Consider the following 25,345-nt stretch of genomic DNA (forward strand, 5'->3'; position numbering starts at 1 on the left):
ACTTTTTGAAGAGCTTAGAAACTACCTGAGGCTATCCTCGTAGTATGCCACCTCTGTTAGATCTACCCTACATTGAGGACAAGTTTCCAAATCCGCTGGAAAAGTTGAGCAACCAACAACGTCATCAGGTTTCACAGCATTAGAACATTCATAGAAGAAGAGCCAGAGATTCTCAGGAACCAACAGACGCTTAGCTCCAGCAGCTTGCTCTGGCAACAGTGATCCATGAGGGCATCTAATAGAAGCTGTAGGCCCCACATCTACTTCACATGGGGCATTTACATTTTTTTTGCGTAACCACTGTAACAACCTATATAAATGAACCAAACAATATAAAAAGAGTAGTAGGCCAAAAGTTTTCACCAGCAAGAATAAGCAAATACGAAGAAGCTACCATGTTCTAGAAACATAATAAAGAGTTCCTTCTAGACCCTTTCCAGCAAGCGCTGCATCTGCAAGGTCCTTCATAGATGCTCTTCGCTCCCTGTGGTCCTCAGCATGAACTGTAGTGCGCGCTCCATCCATGAGGCAATCAATGCAGCAGTCACAATTTGATAGTGCTGGGCCCCCACCATACTAGATTTAGCAAGCAGACTAGCACATTAACAGCCAGAAACAGACGGGGAACAAGATAGAAGAATAGTACAGAATAATATGGTTGACAAACAAATAGAGAAATTGGAATGGTTAGACGACAGCAAACAGATGCATCATGAAATAAATAACGGACTCCCAAGGCCTATTCTGCTCACCGGTTTAAGGAAATGTAATGGCCTATGAACCTATGTTGAAGCAGAGCCTGGATAAAATACCCTAATGGGTTCACTTATGAACCGACCTTGATGGTAAATAAATCAAATAACAATAACAGTGGTAACTTGCAAACATAGGGCCAAGTCAAGCCTTAAAAGAAAATTTAACAACATACAGACATAATCAGGAATTAGAGGTCAGTTCAGGAACTAAATTTGAAGGAAATGACGAATTATGTAAACAAAGATTAAAAGAGCATACACATAATGGATCACTGGGGCAATAGTAATACTTCAAGAGCTCATGTTCTTAACCCAGTGGCAAGACTAGGCAAAAAATAAAGTTAAACTACTGCAACATATAACTATTGCAACCTATATATTGCAGTTTGAAATTCAGAAACAGCCTCTCCTGCAAAGCAAGGGAATAAATATACAAACTTTTGCCACTTTCAGACCCTGTGGTAGACTGGTAGCAACAGTTACGTAGCCTCAATTGAATGAGGTCCAGTTCTTCCAAAAATTTTTAAGAAAAACCAGCACAAGATGGGCTTCTTTCTTTTTTCTTTTTTTTTACTTTTTTTTTTTTGGCTTTGGGGGGGGGGGGGGGGGGGGGTTATTGACTTATGAGCTGGTGATGGTCAACATAATGGCTTAGTAATCACACATGGAGATGGTTAGGTTTGGTTTCAGGGGAAACGGGTTAGGCTTCAAAGGGTTTCAAGGATACTTTGCCCATGGAGATATGGAATAAATTCCTTGAGATGGCAAACTGGGGACTATGGACTGAAACTTGGAGGCATGTAGGTAATGATATATGGATATGGCCCCTGAAGTTTGGCTGGTTTCAGGTGGCTACATTGGAAGAATGAGGTTTCTTGTTTTTTTAGAGAGTACGAAAATTCAAGGGAAAAAAAAAAGGATAAAACGAGAAAGGCAACGGTAGGCTGCCAGATACCTGGATGGGGAGCCTTGTAGAGTTGTCAATGAATGGAAAAGTTTTTTGGAATGCTGTTTGTTCAGCCATAGTGAGGATCTGACTTGACCTCACCAAGAATCCTAGTGTTTCTTCAATCTTGGACATACCAAATTGAATAAATCATTGTTCAGCAACAACACTCACAAAGGAGGAGTTAATCTGAACAATAGTCTATTCTAATCAACCCGGGGGGGTGGGGGCATTAATAGTCTTACATTAGAAGTCCCAGTTAGGACTTCGAGGCTGACTTAAACTAGGATAGCAGTAATCTACTTCTAATTAACCAAGCAAGCCTAATAGTGGCTGCATCATGAATTAAAAGCTGGAAAATCAAACAGACACTAAATAAAAGACTAAAAACCCAAATGACCTCACTCTCTCCGTCTTAAAGTTGGGGAGAATTACTAAAATGAAAAGAAAAAAAAAACAACAGAAAAACAATAACAAGTTGAAGTGCTGCTAGGCAGCAAGCCCAGGAGCTTCACCTCAGCTCTAATAGCAAGCAGCAAGTCTGACGCCCTAATTTAGGGGCTGGATCTGCATTAACCTAGCTACTGGGGAGCAAGCCAAGGAGTGCACCTTTATTCTCTCACCACAAACGAATAACCAGCACAGCAGGAATCCATTTCAATTCAATCGTCTCCATGAGTGATCTAATCGCTTTCTTCAAGCACAGAATCACTTCACCAAGCCCAATTGAATTCAGCCAAATATTGTTCTGATCAGTGGCGGAGCCACGTTGGGGCCGGGGGCATGCCCCCCCCCCCGGATTTTTTGAAATTTTAAATTATCCCTAGATTTTTGGTTATTTCTCTCCCTTTACATGTGAAATGCCACAATTTGGCCCCCCTCCAAAAATAAAAATAAAATTTTAAGATAAAGATAATGGGTACAAATGTCATTCTTAATCATTATCTAATGGTTATCATTAAATCCCTAGTTTTACGTAATAAAAGGTTAAATTCTAATTAAAAACTAACTCACGATCCATGAATTTCTCCTTATATATTCTCTCATATTTTCATTCCTATTTATTCTCTCATGAATCTCCTCTTTAATTCCTATTTTTTCTCTCTTTTTTTCTCACACGTCTCACAAAATATTGGAGTAGTTAGCCACATTGTAATTTTCCTAAATCTTCTCCACAGTTATCAGGTATTCACTCTCTCTTTCTCAAATTATTCCTCTCTCTCTCACACACTCACGATTTTTCTAGTATTCTTTTCATAAGGCATAATTTTATTTTTTTATTTTGTTGGTCTTTCTTTCTCCTAAATTTTTTATTCTACTAATAGCAATTTAAATCTTTTTAGAATTCAGCCATTGGTTTTATCAGATCTAATCATAATCATTGATTTTTTTTTTTTAATCCTAAATTTTTCTCCTAAAATTTCATTTCCTGTTAATGGAAATTTAAATCTCGTTTAGGAGTTCAGCCATCAATTTTATCATATCTAATCGTATCATTTAATTTTATTTTTGAATCCCTAAACTTTCTCATAAAGTTTCGATTCTAATAACAATTTAAATTTTAAGTTTTATTAGTTGGATGTTTAATTTTCTGCCATTAATATTATTATATCTAATCATAATCATTGATTTTTTAAAATTAATTTATGATAAATTGAGTAGTTTATTCCATATTTAGTTAATAGACTTCAAATCTATCTTTTTTTCCTATAACTTCTTCCCCAATTTATTTTTCACCTTTTTCTTTCATGATTTTTTAAAGTTTTTCTCCCATAATTTTAGCCCTTACTTTATTTTAGTACATTTGTTATAATTTACTTATAATTGTGTTATCTATATTTTAGTCCTCCTATTAATTTACTTAAACTTTTACTGTGGATCTCACATCAGAATATAATAAAATATTCTAAGATGGGACCTATAGAGGGTCCCGTATTGGCCCACGTATATTCGGGCCCCCCAATATTCAATATTGGCTCCACCCCTGGTTCTGATCATCAACTATCAATAGAATAGCGAACCCTGAAACAGGCTGGTAGTAAACATTACCAGCAGAGATACCAGTTATAGTTTTGGGAATTTTGACTTGTGTATAATGAGACACAGCCCATCCCTATTTATGATGCAAATAAGGATATTATAGAATGGCTACAAGACAGAACAACCCATATTGACAATTCGAACCACGTGCCCATATTGACAATTCGAACCACGTGCCCATATTGCAATACTCCCCTCAAGTTAAGGGCATGGATATGACACATGCCCAACTTGCACAGAAGAGAGAAATGCTCTAATATTTAAACCGTTAGTAAAAACATCAGTTAACTGGTCTCTAGATTTCACAAATTGAATGCAACCAATCACTCCTAAAATGTTTGTTTGATGAAAAGGCACTAAATCTCCATATGCTCCATGTGATCATGCAGGAATGGATCGAGAGCTAAGCCAAAAGCCGATTTATTGTCACAATAAAACATCACAGGGAAGGAAATAGTCATAGCCAAGTATTTCAATAGTCCTTAAAGCCACATTAATTCACAAATTCCATGGGATGTGTGGTATCCAGCTTCAGTAATTCATCTGAAAGCAGCAGTCTGTTCCAGATATAGATCATCTATCAAATGTGAGCAAGCCCAGACAGAATTAAGGCTTCCACTCGCAGGTTGCCATCTGGTGAAAAGAGACTTCCTTTTACAGATGCAGATTTCAATTACCATAAAATACTAGTAACAACCTCCCATTGTGCCACATTAGGGTCATGCATGTATTGACTGCCCATGCAGACACCAAAGCCAATCTCTGGTCAAGTATGGACAGGTAGAATAATTTTTCAACCAACTGTTGATACTCACCTTTATCCACAAGTTACTAATCAAATTATAGAAATGAGCATTGAATTCAATAGGAGTAGCCAAACATTTACACCCTTAGAAGCCTGTTTCTGATTCCAAGTTCAATGTTCCCATCAAGAAAGCAAAACCCCTTTGGCAGGGGACATGGATCTCAATGCCAAGAAAGTACCCCAACTAACCAATGTCCTTGATCCCAAGTTCTTTACCAAGATATGATTAGAATTGGGAGATGTCTTCACTGTTGCTACCGGTGACAAAATATCAATCAATTGCAATATCAACATAGGATATAAAAAATGGCATTCATAGACCCAGATTGCTTGATGAATAAAGTGTAGTCAACATTGCCTAGAGTCAAACCAATGGATACCATAGAAGTAACACACAAACTCACATTTCAACCCAAGAAGTAACATGCATAGTGAGCACATCCAAAAAACATTCTCGGAATAAGCAAGGCATTGGATCCTTGGAGCGCCAGAAGAGGAGAACCGAAGTCCAAAACACACAAAGGAACTTGAATTGATAAGGCAAGCAACAAAATCTAGACCATCACTCGAATAATGTGGTGGGACATACATCTCAAACATAAAATTGTGCCACCTACAACAAACGACAGTTGTTGCATTTGGCCACCCATTCCAAGCAAGTGTGTCAGCACAAATTGTTTGGGGTATAATTTTCCATCTGCAATATATCCTTGGCGATGTGGTCCTAGACTAATAGACGATCAACTAGGTGCGAGTCTTCTAAGATCTCAAATCAAAACCAACTCAACTGGCCAAAAGATAGGCCCTCTAGGAATTTTGATTAGACCTTGTGAGGTGAACTAGACCCTGCGATGTGAACAAGGGCTCACCCCCTAGCCAAAGCCCTAAAGCCACTCCAAAGTGGCGCACCTAGGGCTGGCCAAACACTCTTAAGATGGGCATTTTGGTCCATTCCAGCCCTAAATATATGCCGGAATTAATTATCAGAAATTTTCTTTCTTAGTTTTCGAGAGTCTCGATTAGTATAGAAGTCTTGTTTGATTAAAAGGTGAGTTCTCGATTCCTTGGGAGTCTTTCTTTAAAGGACTCTTGTAAGTCTTTATTTACTAGAAGAGTCATTTCCTTATATTGGAGCCTAGAGTCTTAGGAGGGACCTATTTTCAAGAAGATTCCACTAGTTGTCTAGTTTAAATTAAAGTCTTTAGTTGTGTGGCTGAGATTAATTGTAAGGTAGCTCCTAAATTACAAAGGATTCTCAATTAGGTTGGATTGTTTAGTAGGTTATAAATAAGCCTAGTCTTTTCGTTGTAAGTTAAGACTGATTATTGAATAAAATTGAGTATAAGGATTGTGGCCTTGTTGAGGAGGCCACCGTTGAGTATCTGAGAGTTCTTATTCAATATCAGCATCTCCTTCAGCATTCCAGCATTCTTCCTCCAGTTTCCAGCATCTTCAAGCAATCACAGCATCTTCTCCAAGTACACACCCCCAGCCCCCTTCTAATCCCATTGCACAGCACCCCCAGCCTTTCCCTCCATTGCACAGCACCCCCAGCCTTTCCCTCCATTGCAGCCTTTTCCAAACCCCTCCCCTCCATCACAGCAACCTCCCCAGCCCCGTTTACCCCTTGCGACAGCAGCCCCTCCCCCCACCACTATCTGTTTCTTGCAACATCCCCTCTTTCCCCCTTTTCTTTTCTTTTCTTCTTTTTTTTTTTTTTTTAATTTTTAAAGTTTTTTTCTCTGGTTCTTGATTCCTGTGGCAACACTGAAACAGCAGAAAAAGAAAAGAAAAACGCAGAGAGGAAGAAGACAGAAAGAACCGCAAGAACCAACCCCAACCCTCCCATCCACAAGTCTAAAACCCCTCTCTCCTCTAACCATGAGATTTTCTCTCCCAGTTCCCCATTGCAAAATTAATAATCCCTTTTATTCTTCCTTCCTTGATTCTCTTGATATCTCAACTTCCTATGAGCAGTTTGTTAACTCCTGCTTCAATCCCTCCCACCCCATGGGTACAATTTATTAATCAGGATCATCCTGTAGAAATCTAGGATATTCCCTTCCTTTCCCTGGAATCATCCTCAGAACCGTAAATCTATCCCATATCCAACTGCAAGTCTTTCCTTTGCTTTTCAATTAATTTGGATAAATTCTAATCACCCCACCACCATCCCCTCAAGGAAGCTCAAATACATAATTTCCCCTATCCCTCCTCATACACAAGGATCTTCTTGTTTTTATAATATTCATTACTTTATCTCCAAACTATCCATAGGATACCCAAACCATCCCATAGATATCCATAAACCCTATTTTAAGCCGATTGCTTGCTGGTTCTAATTAAAGAGGCTCCTGGAAAGTCTCACCCTAGACCCTGGAATTACGTCACAAAGCGATGCGCTCTCAAATGTGTCCTTGGTTATCTGTTTGACACGTGATCTAGATTATGCGATAATGGAAGGTAAAAATGATTGTGATCAGGGATCAGTCCAATCTCTGTAAAAGAGTTGTCACACAGGTGATCATCAATAATGTAAGGTGGGAATCTAGGAAGGTTAAAGTGACTACCAGAAGGATCTTCATTTGGTCTTTATTGACCTAGAAAAAGCCTACAATAGAGCCCTACAGAGTTAATTTGCAAAGTATTAGGAAGAGAAAGGTTTCAATTAAATACACTAAATATGCAGACAGTTAAAGATATATAGACAGTGGCAGGCCAAGATAGTGAACTCCCAATAACAATTGGTTACACCAAGGATCAGCTTCGTGGAAATTGGAAACACTAAGGAAAAAGATTGAGGAAGTAAATGGGGAGCAAGTGCTCGATCATTTTGGCAGGAATTACCTTTGCTAGAAATAATCAGCTGCAACAAATTTGGAGGTCTAGTGATGAAAATGGTTTACAAGATTAGGAGGAAGGTGGAAGCCAAGGTGCAGTAAACCACATCCAAAGAGGGCCCAAGGAGTTTACCAGCATCTCGCAACCCTACCAGCAAACCAGGCAATTTTGTCCAAGCATAGGGTATTTTGGTAATTTTACACATTTTCTTTGAGTTCAAGTTAGGGTATCACTGCATCAATCATGTTAATGGGACACTAGATCTACTTTTATTTTGAAATTAGAGTCCTTAATTCGCAAGTTGTAAAGGAGTCCTGGTTAGGGTTGGATTCCTAGTTTGTGAAGTCATTAGGGTTGTTCTTTTCCTTGCAAAGAAAACAACATCTACTCTTGAAATTCAAATTGGGACTCTATAGAACAATTTATGAAGGTTCCTTGTGTGAGTTGAAGTATTAGGAGTTTTAAGTTAGAATTGGATTGCAAATTAAAACAAATTGGTTTATTAAATTGAGTCCAGGGGTGGAACCAAGATTCAATATTTTCCTTTTTTTTTTTTTTTTTTTGGGGGGGGGGGGGGGGGGGGAGAATGAAAGTCCAGAAAACCTTCCCGTTGGGCAAGCACTAATGCTTTTTCGCAATGTGGGCCCTTATAAGATCCATTGGGGTTCCCACTTCTGAATTACTTTATTATACTAAGGAATAAGCCCACACATAATTTGTGGGGCCCACATATTTGAAAAAAATAGGTAAATTATTGATAATGATTTTTTTCCGACAAAATAAAGGTAAAATTAAAGCTATTATACAAAAAAATATATATATACATGATTCCAACCCTAAAAAGTTAGATGCAAACCAAAATTTTCTTTGGTAGAAAAATATGCAAATCAATTTAGTTTTTTTAGGTAGGAGATGCAAACCCATGGTAGTTAGCTACCTTACTAACTATAGACATTTTATTCACAATATAATATCAAAGAACAAAAATTGCAGAGGAAATAAAGAAATAGAGGATATAAAATCAAATTAAAATAATAACAAAGGAAATGAGAAAAAGAGAAACGATAAATAAATTGAGAAAGAAAATGAGTACCTAATTGTGGAGAAGATTTTTTTTCCAAATTTTCCCAGGCTTATAGAAAGGAAAGAGAATAAATAGGAAGAAAAGAGGAGATAGGAGAGAATAAATAGGGATTGAGGAGTTAGTTTCTAATTAGGAATGACATTTTGAATACCTAATGAGATTTTTTTCAAAATCCTTTAACCCACGTTTATAGAAAGAGAAGAGAATACATAGAAAGAAAAGATAAAAGAGAAGAGAAGGGAGAATAAATAGGGATTAAGGAGTTAGTTTTTAATTAGGAATGACATTTATACCCATTATTTTACCTTTAAAAAATTGTTCTCAATATTTAGGGGGGGGCAAATAGTGATATTTCACATGTGGGAAGAGAAAAACTAGAAAAACTATAAAAATAGAAAAAATCAAGGAAATAATATAATTTTACAAAAAATGGGGGGGATAGGTCCTACTGTGGGTCCGCCCCTGGTTGAGTCCTATTATGTTTTCTATCTTCGAGGCTATAAATAAGCCTTCATACTCTGTTATCAGCAATGTGAATGAAATTAATAGAATTGATTGAGTGCTGGTGGCAAGAGTCATAGGTTACCTAGGCAAGGCCTGCGGCAACTTCAAGGGTGACTTCGCCGCAGTTATTCTTCAATTCCAGCATTCATTTTCAAAGTACAGCAGTCCTAATCCACTCCGAAGTAAGAACCAGCCCCCAACCCATCCCAGCCTCATTCCCCCTTCTTCTCTCCCTCCTGCAGCCTTCTCCTCCCCTCAAACACTAGTTTTCTCCAATTCCAGCATTCCTCATCTACCACAGGAAACCCCAGACCCCTCCCAATCCCAGCGACAGCCTTAGGAACACGCCCCCCCAACCCCCACGTTTTTCATTATTTGTTAACCCCCTACCTTCCCCCAACCCTAAACTATAGTTACATAACCCCCTTCCCCTCAAACCTTCTTCTTCTCTAACCTGCAGCAGTTTAGGATTTTCCAGACAACCAAAAACCAGAGTTATACCTAAACCTAGATCACCTATTTCTTTCTAAACGCCAACCCCTTTCCTTCCCCCATTTAGGATTAGCTCCCTGATGTAACCAGGCCCAACACCCCCCCCCCCTACACACAAAAAAATAAAAAAATAAAAAAGAACCATCAAAAGTAGGCCCATGGAAGCCCATGAATTGAGCCCAAATAGACCGACCCCTCCCTTGACTGGAAATTTGATCCAAGTTGCAGCCCCAAACTCTAATTGTAAGCCCTAGATTCCTTCAAAATTCTATATCCAAGAAACCGAATTCTAACCCTAATTCAGCTATCTCAATTCCTGCAATCTTCCACCATGAAAACTTCAACAAACCATCACTGTTAGATTCCCCTATACTCGCTTGACATAACTCCATCTCCAAACCCTAGGAAAACCCTTTCTTGACATAACCAAAAGTAAAAAGTTCTTCCCAGATCCTGGACAATCGCTTGTAGTTGGATCCCATCCGATCTAGACAATACTAGTTTCTGTTCTAACTGCTTGTCTCACTCCAACGAGTGAATGAACTTAATTTTGGTTGCACTACAACCCTTGTAGAACATCCTTTGGGTATAAGGGATCCTCATCGACAGGTTTGATCTGAGTTATTTAACCACCGATATCCTGCCCTAAGATTCTTGTCATTTTTCACTATGATTCCAACCTGTGTGGTATTGTAGTCCACTAATCCTTCCCACATGTTACTGATTTCCATTAAGTAAGCAATTTTTTTGCAAGTAATTGCCTGCCCTCCGCCTTCCTGCCCCATCGGGGTGAAAAAAATTGTACAATGTACACCTTTTCTAACCCTTACTCCAGTACGGCTGGGAACTGACATTCTTATCTAGTGTAGATGCTGAAATGCATTTGCGATAAATAAACAGCACAGCCTTTCTCTTCCTAAATAACGTGAAACATTAGGATAGTCCAGACCTTAAGCAAGATGTCAACTCATTTTATTGAACTTTTGAGCTTTTGCCACCTTTTACCTAGAGATCTTAACTACAAGAGAAAAAATCAATATTTTCACAAAAGCTCCCACTTTGCTGCTTAATTAAGCTTGTGGATTTGAAGCAAGATTTGCCCACAATTTCTGCAATTTCAAGTCTCCATATATAATGCTATTTTGACATAGTTTAAGAGTTTCTTCTTGTAAAGGATCACTGACTGACGTATGTCACAAGGACCAAAGCTGAACTACCACTTTGAGTATCCTCCTCAACCACACCCGCCCCCAAAAGAAGAAAGAAAAGAAAAAAAGAAGTAAAACATGCATAAGTAGGCAATCCCTGAAATCTCAATGCAAATCAGATGGGGTCCAAATCCTTCCAAAATTTAAAATAAAGGACCACGGCATCAACTCATGTGAGCTAATTAGAAGACACTCAAGTTAAACCAAACAAAATAATGAATTTTTCTGGATGAGAAACAAGTGTGCTACTGTGCGAGTGAGACATCATTGATGCTCATAAATAACTTGTATATACCTTAGAGAGCAACTTGGTCCAAGCATTAGCAGACAACCGCTTCATGATGCTAATGTTAGAGACTGGAATTCTACCATGCAAGCACTGAATGGATGTGTTGTCAAGGACCCTGCAAGGACCAGAAAGTAAGCAATAAAAGCTCACTTCACTTTCCGTTTTTCTTTTGTTTTGGGGGGGGGGGGGGGGAAGAAGGGGAGGGGTTGGGCCGGGACTGTTAAAGGATTCTGTCAATTATAGTATACATAATATGATAAATATTAAGCAAATGCTGATTGGTTTGCATATCAAAATGAGAACAACAAAAAAAATTTGAACAAAAGAACTAAAAATTACAAACACTTATTGAATACAAACATTCAGTACAGGAATCACATAAAGAAGCAGCAATAAACTATTGTAGAGTGCCTAAAGAAGAGCCCTCTGACTAGACAACATTTTGAGGAAAAGCCAGAAATCGAAAAGGATTCAACAACCTAGCACCCAAATGCAACTTGTAATACTTCAGAATATAAACATCTAGCACCGGAATCACATTAAGAAGCAACAATAATCTACAGTGCCCAAAGAAGAACCATCAGATAAAAACTATGGTATCATGCTGAAAATATACTACTGTAGAGTCCCTAAAGAAGAATCGGTTGATTTGACAACATTTTAAACAGCTAGAAATCAAAGAGACCTCAATAACCTGCCACCAAAATGCAATTTGTAATAACTGATAATAGTTTCCACAAATAAATGTTGTTTTAACATGAAAGGTTTCTATTTAAGCAGTGCCCAAGGATAGTATCTGACCAAACAAGAACCATAACACCTTTCTTTGCAAGAAACCATCCCATGTTATAATGCTAAACTTTTTATAGAAATCAGAGGCAAGAGAAAGTAAATTAAAGATGTGGTTCCTCAAGGCTTTCCATAATTACAATCACAGCCCCACGCATTCCAGACTTATGATCACGGTTTTCAGCTCAGGAGAAAAGATAGCCAAAACACCAAAAAAAATTTATGACTATTTGATGCTATAATTGAAAGACGAAAATAAGAAGTGGAAAGGAGAGAAGGAGAGAAGCTCGATCTTGCTGTGGAGGCTCAGATCAGAAACTGTGAACCCTCAAAATAACTCTACTATATATAAGCTGTTTACACTTTGAATCTGACTAGTAAACAATATAGAACCCCAATAGGAGCAGAACTCCCAAGTTCAACAGCATCTGAACTCCTAATTGCCGCCATGGTGGGAGATCTCGCGAGATATCTCGTTTTTTTACATAGGCGAGATGAGATGGAGGTCGAGAGCAGAGAGTTGGGATATCTCACCATATCTCGCCCTGAATCTCGCTGGAATTCTCAATTTTTGCCTTTTTTTGTGGATTTCGGCCGGATTTTCACTTGCAACTACTCTTAGCATATCTACAACATCGAAGGAAGATCAATCATTCTCTTCTTGATTTACGAACTTATGATTTAATGACTTTAATAGAACTTCTAATGGTTGTAGAATTTTATTATTCTATTCATGAAAATTGAGATTGTGACACTCATATGGATGGAATTTAGATAACATTTAGGTTATTTGATACACTTGCTCTTCATTTATATGTTTTAAAGGTTCTATATTACATGTTGTATAACCTTGCATTTCCTAATCCTACAACATTTCGGTTTCACACTATGGGTAGACTTAGAAATCACACATAGTGTTGTTTTCTGTCAAATCCAAGGCCACCAATGTGTTCAAAAGGTCTTAAATAGGCTATATAGCAAGTTTCAACCCAATTGGGACCCTAAAACCCACCGAGATGGGTCACCAAGTTGACGCCAAAAAATTTTATATCTCGACCGAGGTCTCACTGAGATGGTTGAGATCTCTCTTTTTCAAGGTGGCGAGATCTCGCTCGAGAGCGAGATCTTCTACCATGGTATGAACCAATGGAGGGGATACCCATACCCATGCCATAATGTCCATAAGGAGGAGGGACACCATAAAGATCTCTCTTTTTCAAGGTGGCGAGATCTCGCTCGAGAGCGAGATCTTCTACCATGGTATGAACCAATGGAGGGGATACCCATACCCATGCCATAATGTCCATAAGGAGGAGGGACACCATAAAGATTGATAGGCCCATATGCAGATGTGGAGCCTATAGACTCATCTAAGCTCATGGATCCTATCGCTCCCGCTAAGTTGTCTATCGAATCCGAAGCTGAAGGATTTACTTTATAACCGTAAGATCCGTGCAGAAAGGTGACATCATCATGAAGATTGTTTACTTGAGTTACTTTTGATCATCTCCAAAACAAAGTACCATGAGCGTCTATTGTTACTACATGTGCTCAAGTGTAATGAAGCTCCTTGACACGTTCTTATTATTCCAAACTGGAGCCTCTGATATGTATACTCCAGCTTGAGGGGGAGTGTTAGAATGTCACTTTCTATTTTAGCTTAGGTTTCTATAATTACTTTCTATCTTTCTTATTGCTTGGTGGACAAGTAATCTCCCTAAGATAGTGTCTTTTTTAGTAGATTTGGGAGATTCTATGCAAAATGTAATTTTATTTTTTTTCGTAACTCAGTTTAGGAAACTTTACTAAACTAAGACTAGATTTACATTATAAATAAAGTACCAAGGGAGAGCCAAGAGACACATGCAAGCTCTCTTCTCTTCTCTTCTTCTACCTCTTTTTCTTCAATCTTCTACTATTCTTCTTCTTCTTTCTAAATTTCCTTTCAGTCCCTAGGCTGATTACAAGTGTTGAAATTCTAACAGAATGTATCCTGGTAACTTTGAAGTAGTCATCAGCATAAGCACAAAATATTGAAAGCCCAGAGTAAAATAATAGGACAAGGACCCTACACATTGGAGGCAAATAAAGAAAATGGTCAATCATACAATTTACTACCACAATGGGGATAGCCGACATGGTGAAGCTTCTCGAATTGACAAAATGCTCGCATGATAAACTACACGGAGAACAAAATGACTATTTAGTAATTCCACTTTCCAACAAAGGACGACACAAAAAGTAGTGAATTTGGCGGGCAACTAATACACTTGAACACATCACAGAAAACTAGTCTTGCAACATATATAAACCCCCATACTCATGACCTCTACCAATCATCTTCTTTGTTGTGGGATTTCGAAATGACAAAAGCCAAAAAGAAAAGGTAACATAATGGTTGTAAAAGAAAAAGTAAATTTGTAGGCAAGAAATAAATTAAAGCCAAACTTAGGTACATTTAGGACAGAAGACAATGATAATGACGGAGGCAGATGAACTACACCTGTGATCTTGGCTTTGACAAAGAATTCGTCAACTAAGTTAACATTCGAAGTGGAAGAACAAAAAGGACATACTTAAGGCCTCAGTCATATGATCTGATGATCCTGAATCAAGAACCCAAGGGCAAGAAGCAGTAGCTTAAAAATCAGGATAAAAGTAGCAATGGAGGACATTGCAAACTAAGAAGTCTGGAACTGTGCAAAAAGTGCATAATCTTCATCAAACATCTCCATTGTCTCACCTTCAAATTGTGTCGAAAAAGTAGAAGTGGTAGAATAAAAGGTAGCTGCATAGGTGACAGTTGTAACCTAAGTAATTCGAATCTCAGAAATTGTGCTTTATTCACAGCCCCTTATGGGATATTTACACTTTACAATCAGCAGGTATACGACTCTGAAGAAGGAAAGGAAAACTGCACAAACTAGGACTTCAGGTAATCTAATCCTAATCAAACTAGGAATCTACAAGAGAAAAAAAATGTGTAAAAGTGTGGAACTGGGACTTCTCTGATTATTTTTACATGGATAAATGTGGGCTTATTGGCTGGCCCTCATGAGGGTGGGACATAATACCTTACATTGGATTGGGTCGTTACAATGTTAATTAAGACTCTAACTTATCATCCTAGGCTAGTATCTTTAAACTGTTAATCCATATTTAACAAACCTTCCTAACCCCATGGGACTAGCAATAAATGCTGTTCTTTCAGTCTTCTTCTCTCAAAGGTGGGAGTGATTGTGAGCGATAAGGAAAAGGAGGTCAAAAAGGCAAAATAGGTGCAGAACATTAGTCAAATATTCCCCCAAAAAAACACATCCATTGAGTAAATTGAACTGGTGGGAGTTGGAAGGTACTTGAGCATGATCAACAAGTAGAACTTAAACTGCAACTTTTCTTTTCTTTTCTTTTTCTTTTTTTTTTTTTTTTTTTGGGGGGGGGGGGGGGGGGGGTTGATTTTGTCGAAGGAATAATGAGCTGCTTTTATAGAACTACCAATTTCATATATCCACATTTACGGTGAAGTTTAACCAGCCTACTAATGTACTTGGTCAACAAACCCACATCCATGAGAAGTATACGTAACTAGTTTAGCCAACATGAAAAGGAAAGAAAACAAGCAGTGCCAGGGGTGGGGGGTGAAAATTTAGAGAACACATACTTACGGAGGAGTAACGCTATCAGCCCACTGGCGAAGCCAATCTGAGAAAATCCAGAAGTATGGATTCTCATCTGATTTAACAGCAGCTTCCGCAAGAACCGATCGCACTTCTAGTCTCCGTTCCATGATCCTACCCACCTCCTTTTCCTTCTTAAGCTTATAATTGTGGCAGGCATCAGCAATGGATGAATTTAATTTTTTTATCTCTTCAGCAATATGCAAGGGCAGAGTGTCATCACTGCAACTGGATTCCAGCATTCCCTCTATTTCAACCACATGGGTGCTATGTGTTGTGCAAGTTTTGTCACCGACCACCTTACTACTTCTACGGTTATACATCAGCATGTATGCATCAGCTGATGAAAATGTCACTGTCTGACCAACAACATTCGATGGCTGCATCTGATCCTCACTGGAATCAGTTCCATTCACAGCAAAATTGACCGATCCATGGCAAGAATGGGACACCAGCGGCTCCACCCCAAGAGGTTTAACGGTTGAACTTGAGGATCCTTCTCCAAATGGATGACTACCTAATTTTAACACATGCTCATCATCAAATTCCCACCATTGATCCATATGCTTATCCCAAATATGTGCCACATAATGGCCACTATTAACAGCTGTACCCTTGTGAATCAGTACAGCTGACAAGTCATACACTAGATCCAATTGAGAAGGCTCAGACAATCTTCGTCCCATATCAAGTTCTCTGGGAAAACTAAATAGTGAAGTTATCTTCTTCTTGGTGGTGGTCTGCAGAAGAAAATTAACAAAAATCAGTTCTAGGAAAGCTTAGAAGTCATACGACTCATATCACAACAAAATAGCAAAAATCCCCTCTCCCGATGGCATTTTTCAATGTCCAAATAGTTTTATACCAACAAGACTAAAGGGAGGAAAGTATAAATGTTAAAAGAGTCCATCAACAAACTCAAATAACCAATAACAACATGGAAACATGAAGCATATTATTCAACTATGTTACGTGCCATGATACAGTTTTATAACATCTCAAAAGTATTGTTAATTTACTCATAGGAGAAATCAAAAGTAGACCTTCTCAGGATTCTGTAAACTTCAAAACCTACTGCATCACCGTGTCAAAATACCCTACCAACATGAAGCAGTCCCAAACTGGACTTTGAGTTCACTGAGGATAGTAGGAAATAATATTGTAATTTTTTTATTATTAGCTAGCTACATGCGTGATTTGATCCCTCAAAGTTCACTCAGAACAAACTTTCTATTACTACAAGTTGAAACCCATACATAACATCCATGGTCCTTGTCCAAACTCGACAGAGTCAAGTTACTTCCATAGGAGGAGAACTAATGCCGTAGTGCTATAATGGCTGAACTGGCATGACCGGATGACCCAATCTGGAAACCCAAACTGAAACAATTTGACTTCAAAGCTAGTACTTGATCCAGTGGGGATTGATAGGAGTAATTTTGTTAACTCCTATTGGTCAGCTAGGCTGGGGATTTGAATCCCTGAAATTCATTCACAACAGATTATCCCATGGTGCAAATCAAAATCCACACAATATCTAATTGTTGCAGTACCACATGCAACCATATTTAAAAGGATGTTTAGCCCATGGGAGACACGGAACAAATTCCTTGAGATTCATTTTGGGACCGTGTAGTTCTCAGTTTGGGCTGAATTCAATCAAACCTAGATAGTAGTCCTAGCAGTTGCTCACCAAGTTCAGTTGAATTCTAATAGTTTAATTTCAAGCTATTAAAATTCTTGCTTTTAGGGTCTGAATTAGGGTTTCAAATAAAGAAATGAGATATGGGGGCTTGGCTGGCCAGAAATTGATGGAACTTGGAGCGAGGGTTGATAGCAGTATGGGGCCTCACGTGGTTTAAATCTGGGGTAAATATAATGGCTGGTTTGGCTGTTCTTGGGTTTTTTTTATTTTTTTTTTATTTTAGGGTAAAGAAGGGATAGAATGGGGTAGGGAGAACAAAACAGAAAGTAAAGGGGAATAGAGAAGGTGAATGGGGAAATGCTGGATGCGACTTACATGGATGGTTTCTTAAATAATGGAAGTGCTTGTGATGTTAACCAAGATTGGCAAGAATAGGGCATCTCAAAATTTGAGCCTAAAACAACCCCCACACCATGCAACATCTAAGGCTGGCCGAATCTGAGCAGGGGTATTTTGGTCATTTTATTCCCTCTTTTGTTGTGCAAGGATTGCAAGGTGATACTGGGGGAAAGCTTAACTGCACAACATAGACTTGTGGTCTTGGATATGTGTTTAATCCCAAAAACTCATAAAAGGTCCAAGGTTAACTATCCCAAGATAAGATGGTGGAACTTGAAAAGTGAGTGCTCGAAATCCTTCATCAATGAAGTAGTCAAACAAGGAAAGTGAGATTTTAAGAGGGATACTAATCCAATGTGGAATGAGATGGCTATGTGTATCAAGAAGGTGGCTAAAGATGTCCTAGGTGAATCAAAAGGAGAGCTCCATTCTTGTAGAGAGACTTGGTGGTGGGACAGTGAGGTTCAAGCTGCCATTAGGAATAAGAAAGCTAGTTTTAGGACATGGCAAAGAACTAAGGATGTTACGGATCTTCAAAGGTATAGGTTGGATAGAACTGAAGCTAAGAAAATTGCGGGAAAAGCAAGGGAAAAGAAATATGAAGAGTTATACAATAAGTTGGGCACGAAGGAAGGGGGGAAATCTATTTATAAGATAGCTAAGATAAGGGATAGCAAGAGTAAAGATCTTGACCATGTTAGATGTATTAAAAATGGAGATGGTAAAGTATTAGTATGTGATGAGGACATTAAGAAAAGATGGGAAATCTATTTCTCTAGTCTACTAAATGAGAATACTTCAAGCACTTATGATTCAGACGATTACACCTTTCACCAAGGCACCAATTTTCGAACTTATGTACGTAGAATTTCGATGTCCGAAGTAAAAGAAGCATTAAGGAGGATGAAACTTGGCAAGACACAAGGTTCTGATGAAATCTCAATATAATCTCAATATAAGTATGGAAAAGCTTAGGAACACATGGACTAGTTTGGTTGACTAAGTTGATTAATAAAATTATGTGCACAGGGAAAATATGTAGATATAGTTAAGGATATGTATGATGGTTCGGTGACAAGTGTAAGAACAGTGGGGGGACAAAGTAATGAATTCCCAATTACAGTTGAACCTAAGGTTTTTCAAAAATGTTTCTTGAACCTAAGGTTTTTCAAAAAAGTTTTTAGGACTAGGATGCTCGGACGAGGATGGGGCTAGGATTCAGTAGCACTTGGATAGTGTAGGGGTTGTGTATGAAACTAGATTGAATTTGGGTGAGGGGTGTGGAGACTAGGTTTCTAGTTTGAAAAATGCAAGAGAAGAAGGGTGGATGTTAGAGGAGAGAGGTGGGGATAAAGATGCTAGCTTCAAGGTAACCTTGACGAGGGAGCCTCGTCTTCAAGTGTGGTAGAGGATGGAATATCAAGTGAAAGTTGAAACCCCAACCGCATCAGGATCTTAACTTACTGACCAAGAACCTGAAAATAACCACGTTGGATGTTCCTCACCAAGGATGCCAACAAAGCTTAACTCAAATCAATCAATATTCATAAGAGCAGCAGCAAAAGCAGAAAGCTACATATCAAAAACAGTCTGTACTCTTCTCATTGATTTGTTGGATCAGGTGGGGGTGGGGAAGTCCATATATGGCTGAATCATCATGATAAGCCCCTAATCACCAAGGTGTACAAGAGAAAGAAGAAGAGGGACTACATGATGCAACCTACAGCTACTACAAGGGATACAACTGAAAAGAAGACAGCTGGCAACACTCAATTGGACAGCAGCCACTAACTTGCTGCAAGCAGATGAGCAGAAGAGATCTTCCAGTTGGCATCATTTGAATGGCTGAGGGTGGAAGAATTGGTTATGCGTAGGGAGTTTGTTAGGATTCTAAAAAGTATGTAAGGGAGGGGAAGGGAGAGAAAAGAGGGGGGAGGAAAAGAGAGCAGCCTGAGAGCTTGCTGGGGAGAGGGACACCCCTCGGCTGGGGAAGTGAGGATGTAAGGAAGCTGTAGTTCATAATGGCAGACTACTTGTTGTCTTTTAATTCCAATAAATGAAGCTTCAGTCATAGATATCAGTATTGTATCTTTGGTGGAGTTATCACTGTCATTGAATGAATAGAAAATTTCTGGTTGCTATCTTTGCTAGGTCTATTACAATGAATGTATATCCATATTGTTATCAGAAAGGGTCTTGGTAGGATTCACGGCTGATTAGATCGAGTCCCTATCACATCAGCATCACTTTCGGATTCGTTAGTACAATAGAACATGAATACCCTACTGGACTAGGACTCCTAAATTGAAAAGATCTTGGACACTTAAAAATACTGATAAGGCTGCTAAATGGTGGTGGAGGGGTTATGAAGAGTAAAACTAATAAATAGGACTGAGAAGACCCTACAGCCCTTATCATTGGAAGAAACTACACGAGCGCAACCGTAATCAAATTGCATAATGCCAAAAGAACTTGACATAAAACTATCAATAAGCACTTGAACTGCTGTTTGGCAGCAAGCTTAGGGGCTCCAATAGACTTCCTCTTGGGATGTAGGTATTCAGACCTGCATCAAGAGGGAGCCAAGAGACTGAATCCTTCTTTTGTTCTTCAAACCGACACTGTTCTTAAGTAGTTAGAAGACCCCCCCCCCTCCACCCTTTTCCTTTTTCCTCAATTCACTATCCCTAAATAAGTTTAGAAAGTCAAAACCTTGTTACTTCATATTTATGTACCTACCTGCTAATTTTGCTCCTTCTATCCCCTGCTCATTCTAGCCGTCAATTTTCTCTCATATAATAAGCAAAATTGGACCCTGTTAGACCTATCACCTTTTTAAAATTTGTGAATTTTCTCGAATGATGGTTCGGAGTCAAGTAAATATGTAGATATAGTTAATGATATGTATGATGGTTCTGTGACAAGCGTAAGAACAATGGGAGGGACAAAGTAATGAATTCCCAATTACAGTTGGGTTACATCAAGGATCAGCTTTAAGCCCATATCTATTTGCACTTGTAATGGACAAATTAACCAAAGACATTCAAGATGAGGTCCCCAGGAGTATGTTTTTTGCTGATTATATTGTGTTGATTGATGAGACTCAAGTGGGGATTAATACCAAATTAGAATCATGGAGAGTAGCTTTGGAATCAAAAGGCTTTAAACTAAGTAGAACGAAGACAGAATATTTACTTTGCAACTTTAGTCATAAGCGGGTAGACAATGAGGTGGTGATCCTTGACGATAAGGAGATTCCTCGGAGTGATTGTTTTAGGTACCTAGGTTCAACATAAGTAAAAGAGGTGATTTAGAGGATGATGTTTCCCAAAGAATTAAAATAGGGTGGATGAAGTGGAGAGGTGCGTCCGGGGTCCTGTGTGATCGGTGTATTCCATTAAAGCCTACAGGAAATTTTTATAAGACCATTGTTCGACCAGCTATGATGTACGGTGCAGAGTGTTGGGCTGTTAAAAAGAATCATATGGATAAACTCAGTGTAGTAGAAATGAGGATGCTAAGATGGATGCGTGGCAAAACTAGGATGGATAAGATAAGGAATGATCATATTATAGTTGGTTTGGGAGTTGCTCCCATAAGTGATAAGCTTCAAGAAAGTCGTTTGAGATGGCACAGCCACGTTCAACGGAGACCTATAAATGCCCCTGTACGGAGAAGTGATATAATCCAGATTGAAGGAACTAGAAGAGCTATGGGTAGACCTAAGATGACCTTAAGAGAAGTGGTGAGAAAGGATATGCATAGCTTAGGCCTTGTATCTAGCATGGCCTTGAACAGAACTGATTGGAAGGCAAAATTCCATGTAGCCAACCCCATTTAGTTGGGACAAGGCTTGTTGTTGTTGTTGTTGTTGTTGTTGCATTCCCTCTTTTGGAGCCCCAATAAGGAGGGTTAGGTGCAGTTGCTATTAGGGGTCTCCATCTGTTTTTACTTTTTCTTTCGGTTTTGTTTTGATCAAGTTATCGATGAGCCCTCATCTAAATAGGAAACCCAGTTGGAACAAGCAGGATTCCTTCTAGAAATTGGTGGTTTATGGGTTAATCTTTGTTCAAGAGTTCCCTAGAAGAGACCTTTCCTAGTTGTTTGAGAGTCCTTTTTTAAGTGTTGAGTCGTAATTGGATTCCCTAAGTTGAGCCCAAGTAGGTTTCCTAAGGTGAGTCTTAGTTGGTTTCCCTCAATTGTAAGGCTATAAAAAGCCCCCACCTCATTGTAAGCAAAGCAGTTTTGAATATTGAATAGAAAGCCAGACTTGGAGTCGTGAGAACAAAGCCCATGACCTAGGTTTTTGAGGGATATGAGTTGTTGTACTAATTCTACAGATTCTCGTTCGTCTTCGTGATCTTCTCAAGCCTACAGCAACCCTAGAAGTTCCCTCAATTCAGCAGCCACTCAACAGTACCCATCTTAAGCAAGTAAATGCAATCCTAGAGACCTCCCCTACCCCATTCCACTCTCCCAACCCCTGCACAGCCTTCCCCCTTCTCCCTACACCTTGCAGCACCCTCTCCCTTTTACCAAACCCTATTTCTAGGTATCCCCAGCCCCTATCCCATCATAGCCCCATTTCCACCCTTAGGAACCCAAAGTAAGGTCCCCTCACTCCCAACCCCTTTTCTCTCATTCTCTTCTTCTTTTCTTCTTTTCCCCCTTGCAGCAGAATCTGGAAATTCCACAACTCAGCAAATTTAGTTAAAATTCTAAGCCTAGAAGGTGAACTCAACCATAAACGCCATTCCCCTTTCCAAACTGCCTCAGGGTTAGCATCCCCATCCCCTACCCTACCTTCAACCTCAACCCTAACCCTAACCCTAGAAACCCTAGAATCTCAAAAACCCCTAAAATTACAAACACTAATTTGGAAGCTTTTCTGTAATTACAGTTTTGAGTTAAAACAGAATTTTTTCTCATGGTTTTCAGACCTAATCCTACCATAAAGATAGCCATAAACCTCTCTTCTCAATACCCAAGGATTGGAAATCAAACCCAACCCTAGCCACAGGGTTTTCAGATGTTTTGAGTAAAGTTTAGCTGCTGTTCCCTGATATTCAGGGCAGGACAGCAAGGAATCAAACCCTAATTGACCATTTGTGAAAATATTGAGAAGGTTAGTTGCTGTCCACGAGTTCCAGACCTAAACAGTAGGGTTACAAGCCCTAACTGCTGCTGTCCTTTAAGAATTTGACCCAAACAGCAAGGGTTTAAACCCTAAATTACTGCTGGTTATTTTGGAGAGGATCCTGAAGACTGGCCCAGACCCAGGGTTACATCAGCTGGACTATATTGGTGTAGGTTGAATTCCACATCCAAATAAGGAACTTGCTTGGCTTCACAAAGAACCTTCAAAGATTTGGGAGTTTCCATATCTACATCCAGAGTTTCAAAAGACCTGTTAGCCCTCTAACCGTGGTATGAAATGATGCACCTAGGGTGGCACATGGGGTAACTTAGGGTCCCGGACTAGGAATGGGATGAAATTTGTCATTTGATCCGAAACGAGCTCATGAGAAAGACTCACCACGCTGCGGTGGCCAACGTTGTTTTTTGGCGTTTTTGGGCATTTTTATGTCTTCAGAGTTCTTTTTGTAATTTTATGTTTTTTTTGTTTTAGCGTTTCTTGGCACCATAAATTCGTTTTTTTTTTGCATATTTTGAAGGAGGCAGCTGAATATTGTTGTTCTTGAAAACAATTTTGAGAGATTAGAGTTCTCCATTATCAATTCCAATCTTCTGTTTGGCCTTGATTCTTTGTCGTTTCGTCATCATGAAATCTTACAAACTTTTCTCACCAAAACGAGATACAACTGCTAAATAAAGTTGAGTCAATTGACTAACATTTCAGTGAAATTTCAAGAATTTCAGGGGGTTGTATTTGTAATTTGTTGCTGAGATTTGACTACTTCTGGGATGCTCTACTTATGTCTTATGTGTTTGTCATGTACATTTTAAGGAAGTTTTGATGTTTTCTTGATTGTCAATTAAAATTGCTTCTCATTTATGTCAATTTACACTCCAACCATATTTAGATTTGTGAAAACACAACATTCAGCTTGTTCCACATACAGCCAAGCATGGGTGAATAGATTTGTGAAATTACAACATTCAGCTTCTTCCACATACAGCCGAGCATGGGTGAATCAAGAAGACCAATCCGTTCTGTGTTTTAGTGAAAACGATAACCTTGCAAAAGTGTTTATTGGCCTTAAAATAGGCTGCCTACCAAAAACCAGGTCAACATCAGCCTTAAAACCCACCTAAACTATCAACCGAAGCCTAGCACAATCTTGTACAGGTTTTGCCAAGAAATTTCAATGTCTCAACCTGGTCAAATGACCGAAACGAAACAAGATTTTGACCTTGCCTAAGGCTCCCAATAAACTTATGACTGAGACACTTAAAACTAAAATAAAACAATTAAAATAAAAAATTAAAAAAAACTTTCTGCCGTTGTAAACTAAGTAGGGCAGAATATACATAACAAAACCAATCATTTTCGCACATTTGGCCAATAGAATAGGCACCTGATCGCACAAACCTAGGACAAAGTCCAACACCTATACCCACCAACCCCAGGCTGATTCCAAAGGAACAAAATCCAATTTGGTATGGGATTTGCATCACCTGGCTTGCATGGATGCTAGGCATTTGACATCACCTAGGTGCTATGAGGAGGGTGGACCTAGGGGAAATGGCTAAGATTGCTATACTGTAACCAACTGGTTACAGGTTCAAATCTAGGGATAGACCCTGTGAAAGAAGGGTAAGGATGCATACAAAATAACCCTCCCCAACGCCCACAATGGCAGGAGCATCATGCACCAGGTATGCCCCCCTTTTTTAACTACCAAAGCAGAATACAAAGCATTCATTCTTTCTCCAAGAATTTCTCACAGACTGCAGGAGACCAAGGCTCTATTTAGCAAGGAGAGTTCTGTAGTAAATCTATGCCCCCAGTATCCAGTTACATAATGCAACAAATTTCACTTGAAGGGAACATAAGATCAAATTTAAACTCGGCTTGATTGAGTATTACAGTTACTATAAGAAACAACAAATGTTGCCAAAAATAAACGAGTTGAAGAGAATGTTAACAACACAAAGAATGTACACCTCAAAAATAGATAGAGTACCTTAGAAAGAAAAACACAACGTTTCAGCTGAAAATTAAGAACATCAGGTAGTGTGCGCAGCTTAATGCAACGGGTAGCATCAACTCTTGTGCCACAGAATTCACAAAAATATTGATTGTCACCCTGCAATTCTTCCACACTAAGGTAATCATCTAAACTGGCATCGAGATTTTCTAATCCCTTGATATTTAACTCAAGTTCATAAAAGTCTTCCATCTTTGACGATGCTTCAGAATTATTCCCACAGATCGAGCACCTACAAGGAGGGGAAAATTTGTGAGCAGACAAGATTTATCATCTAATTGAAATAATTGTTCCAAACATTGAGTGGGGGTTAATTCAGCCCTTGATTGCTTTAGGTCTCATAATGGGATGAATCTAAGATTGAACCTAGTGTGGGTGGTCTGAATGGTCTAAAATTTGGTAACAGTTGGTTGGCTGTTTTGAAGATATATAGTTTCTTGAACCTAAGGTTTTTCAAAAAAGTTTTTAGGACGAGGATTCATTAGCACTTGGGTAGTGTAGGGGTTGTGTATGAAACTAGATTGGATTTGGGTGAGGGATGTGGAGACTAGGTTTCTAGTTTGAAAAATGCAAGAGAAGAAGGGTGGATGTTAGAGAAGAGAGGTGGGGATAAAGATGCTAGCTTCAAGGTAACCTTGACGAGGGAGCCTCGTCTTCAAGTGTGGTAGAGGATGGAATATCAAGTGAAAGTTGAAACCC

The 25,345-nt window shown here is 38.9% G+C and overlaps 1 protein-coding gene across 4 annotated transcripts in view; it reads right to left on the reverse strand.

Moving 5' to 3' along the window:
* The window catches only part of UBP26 (ubiquitin-specific protease 26), a 65,204-nt gene that overhangs the window by 25,574 nt on the left and 14,285 nt on the right, over window positions 1-25,345 (reverse strand). For all 4 annotated transcript variants that reach the window (XR_016170155.1, XR_016170156.1, XR_016170154.1 and 1 more), the window contains exons 6-10: window positions 24,623-24,878; window positions 15,419-16,170; window positions 10,971-11,079; window positions 395-576; window positions 26-310 (exon numbers count right to left, since the gene is read on the reverse strand). Coding sequence is in view for 1 of the 4 variants with exons in the window: in XM_089136492.1 (XP_088992618.1) it covers window positions 26-310; window positions 395-576; window positions 10,971-11,079; window positions 15,419-16,170; window positions 24,623-24,878 (1,584 nt within the window). In the remaining 3 variants the exon portion in view is untranslated. The remainder of the gene's footprint in view (window positions 1-25; window positions 311-394; window positions 577-10,970; window positions 11,080-15,418; window positions 16,171-24,622; window positions 24,879-25,345) is intronic.

Source organism: Hakea prostrata, chromosome 10, assembly GCF_041222555.1.
Source record: "Hakea prostrata isolate BN-2017 chromosome 10, UWA_Hpros_2, whole genome shotgun sequence".
Classification (NCBI taxonomy): domain Eukaryota; kingdom Viridiplantae; phylum Streptophyta; class Magnoliopsida; order Proteales; family Proteaceae; genus Hakea; species Hakea prostrata.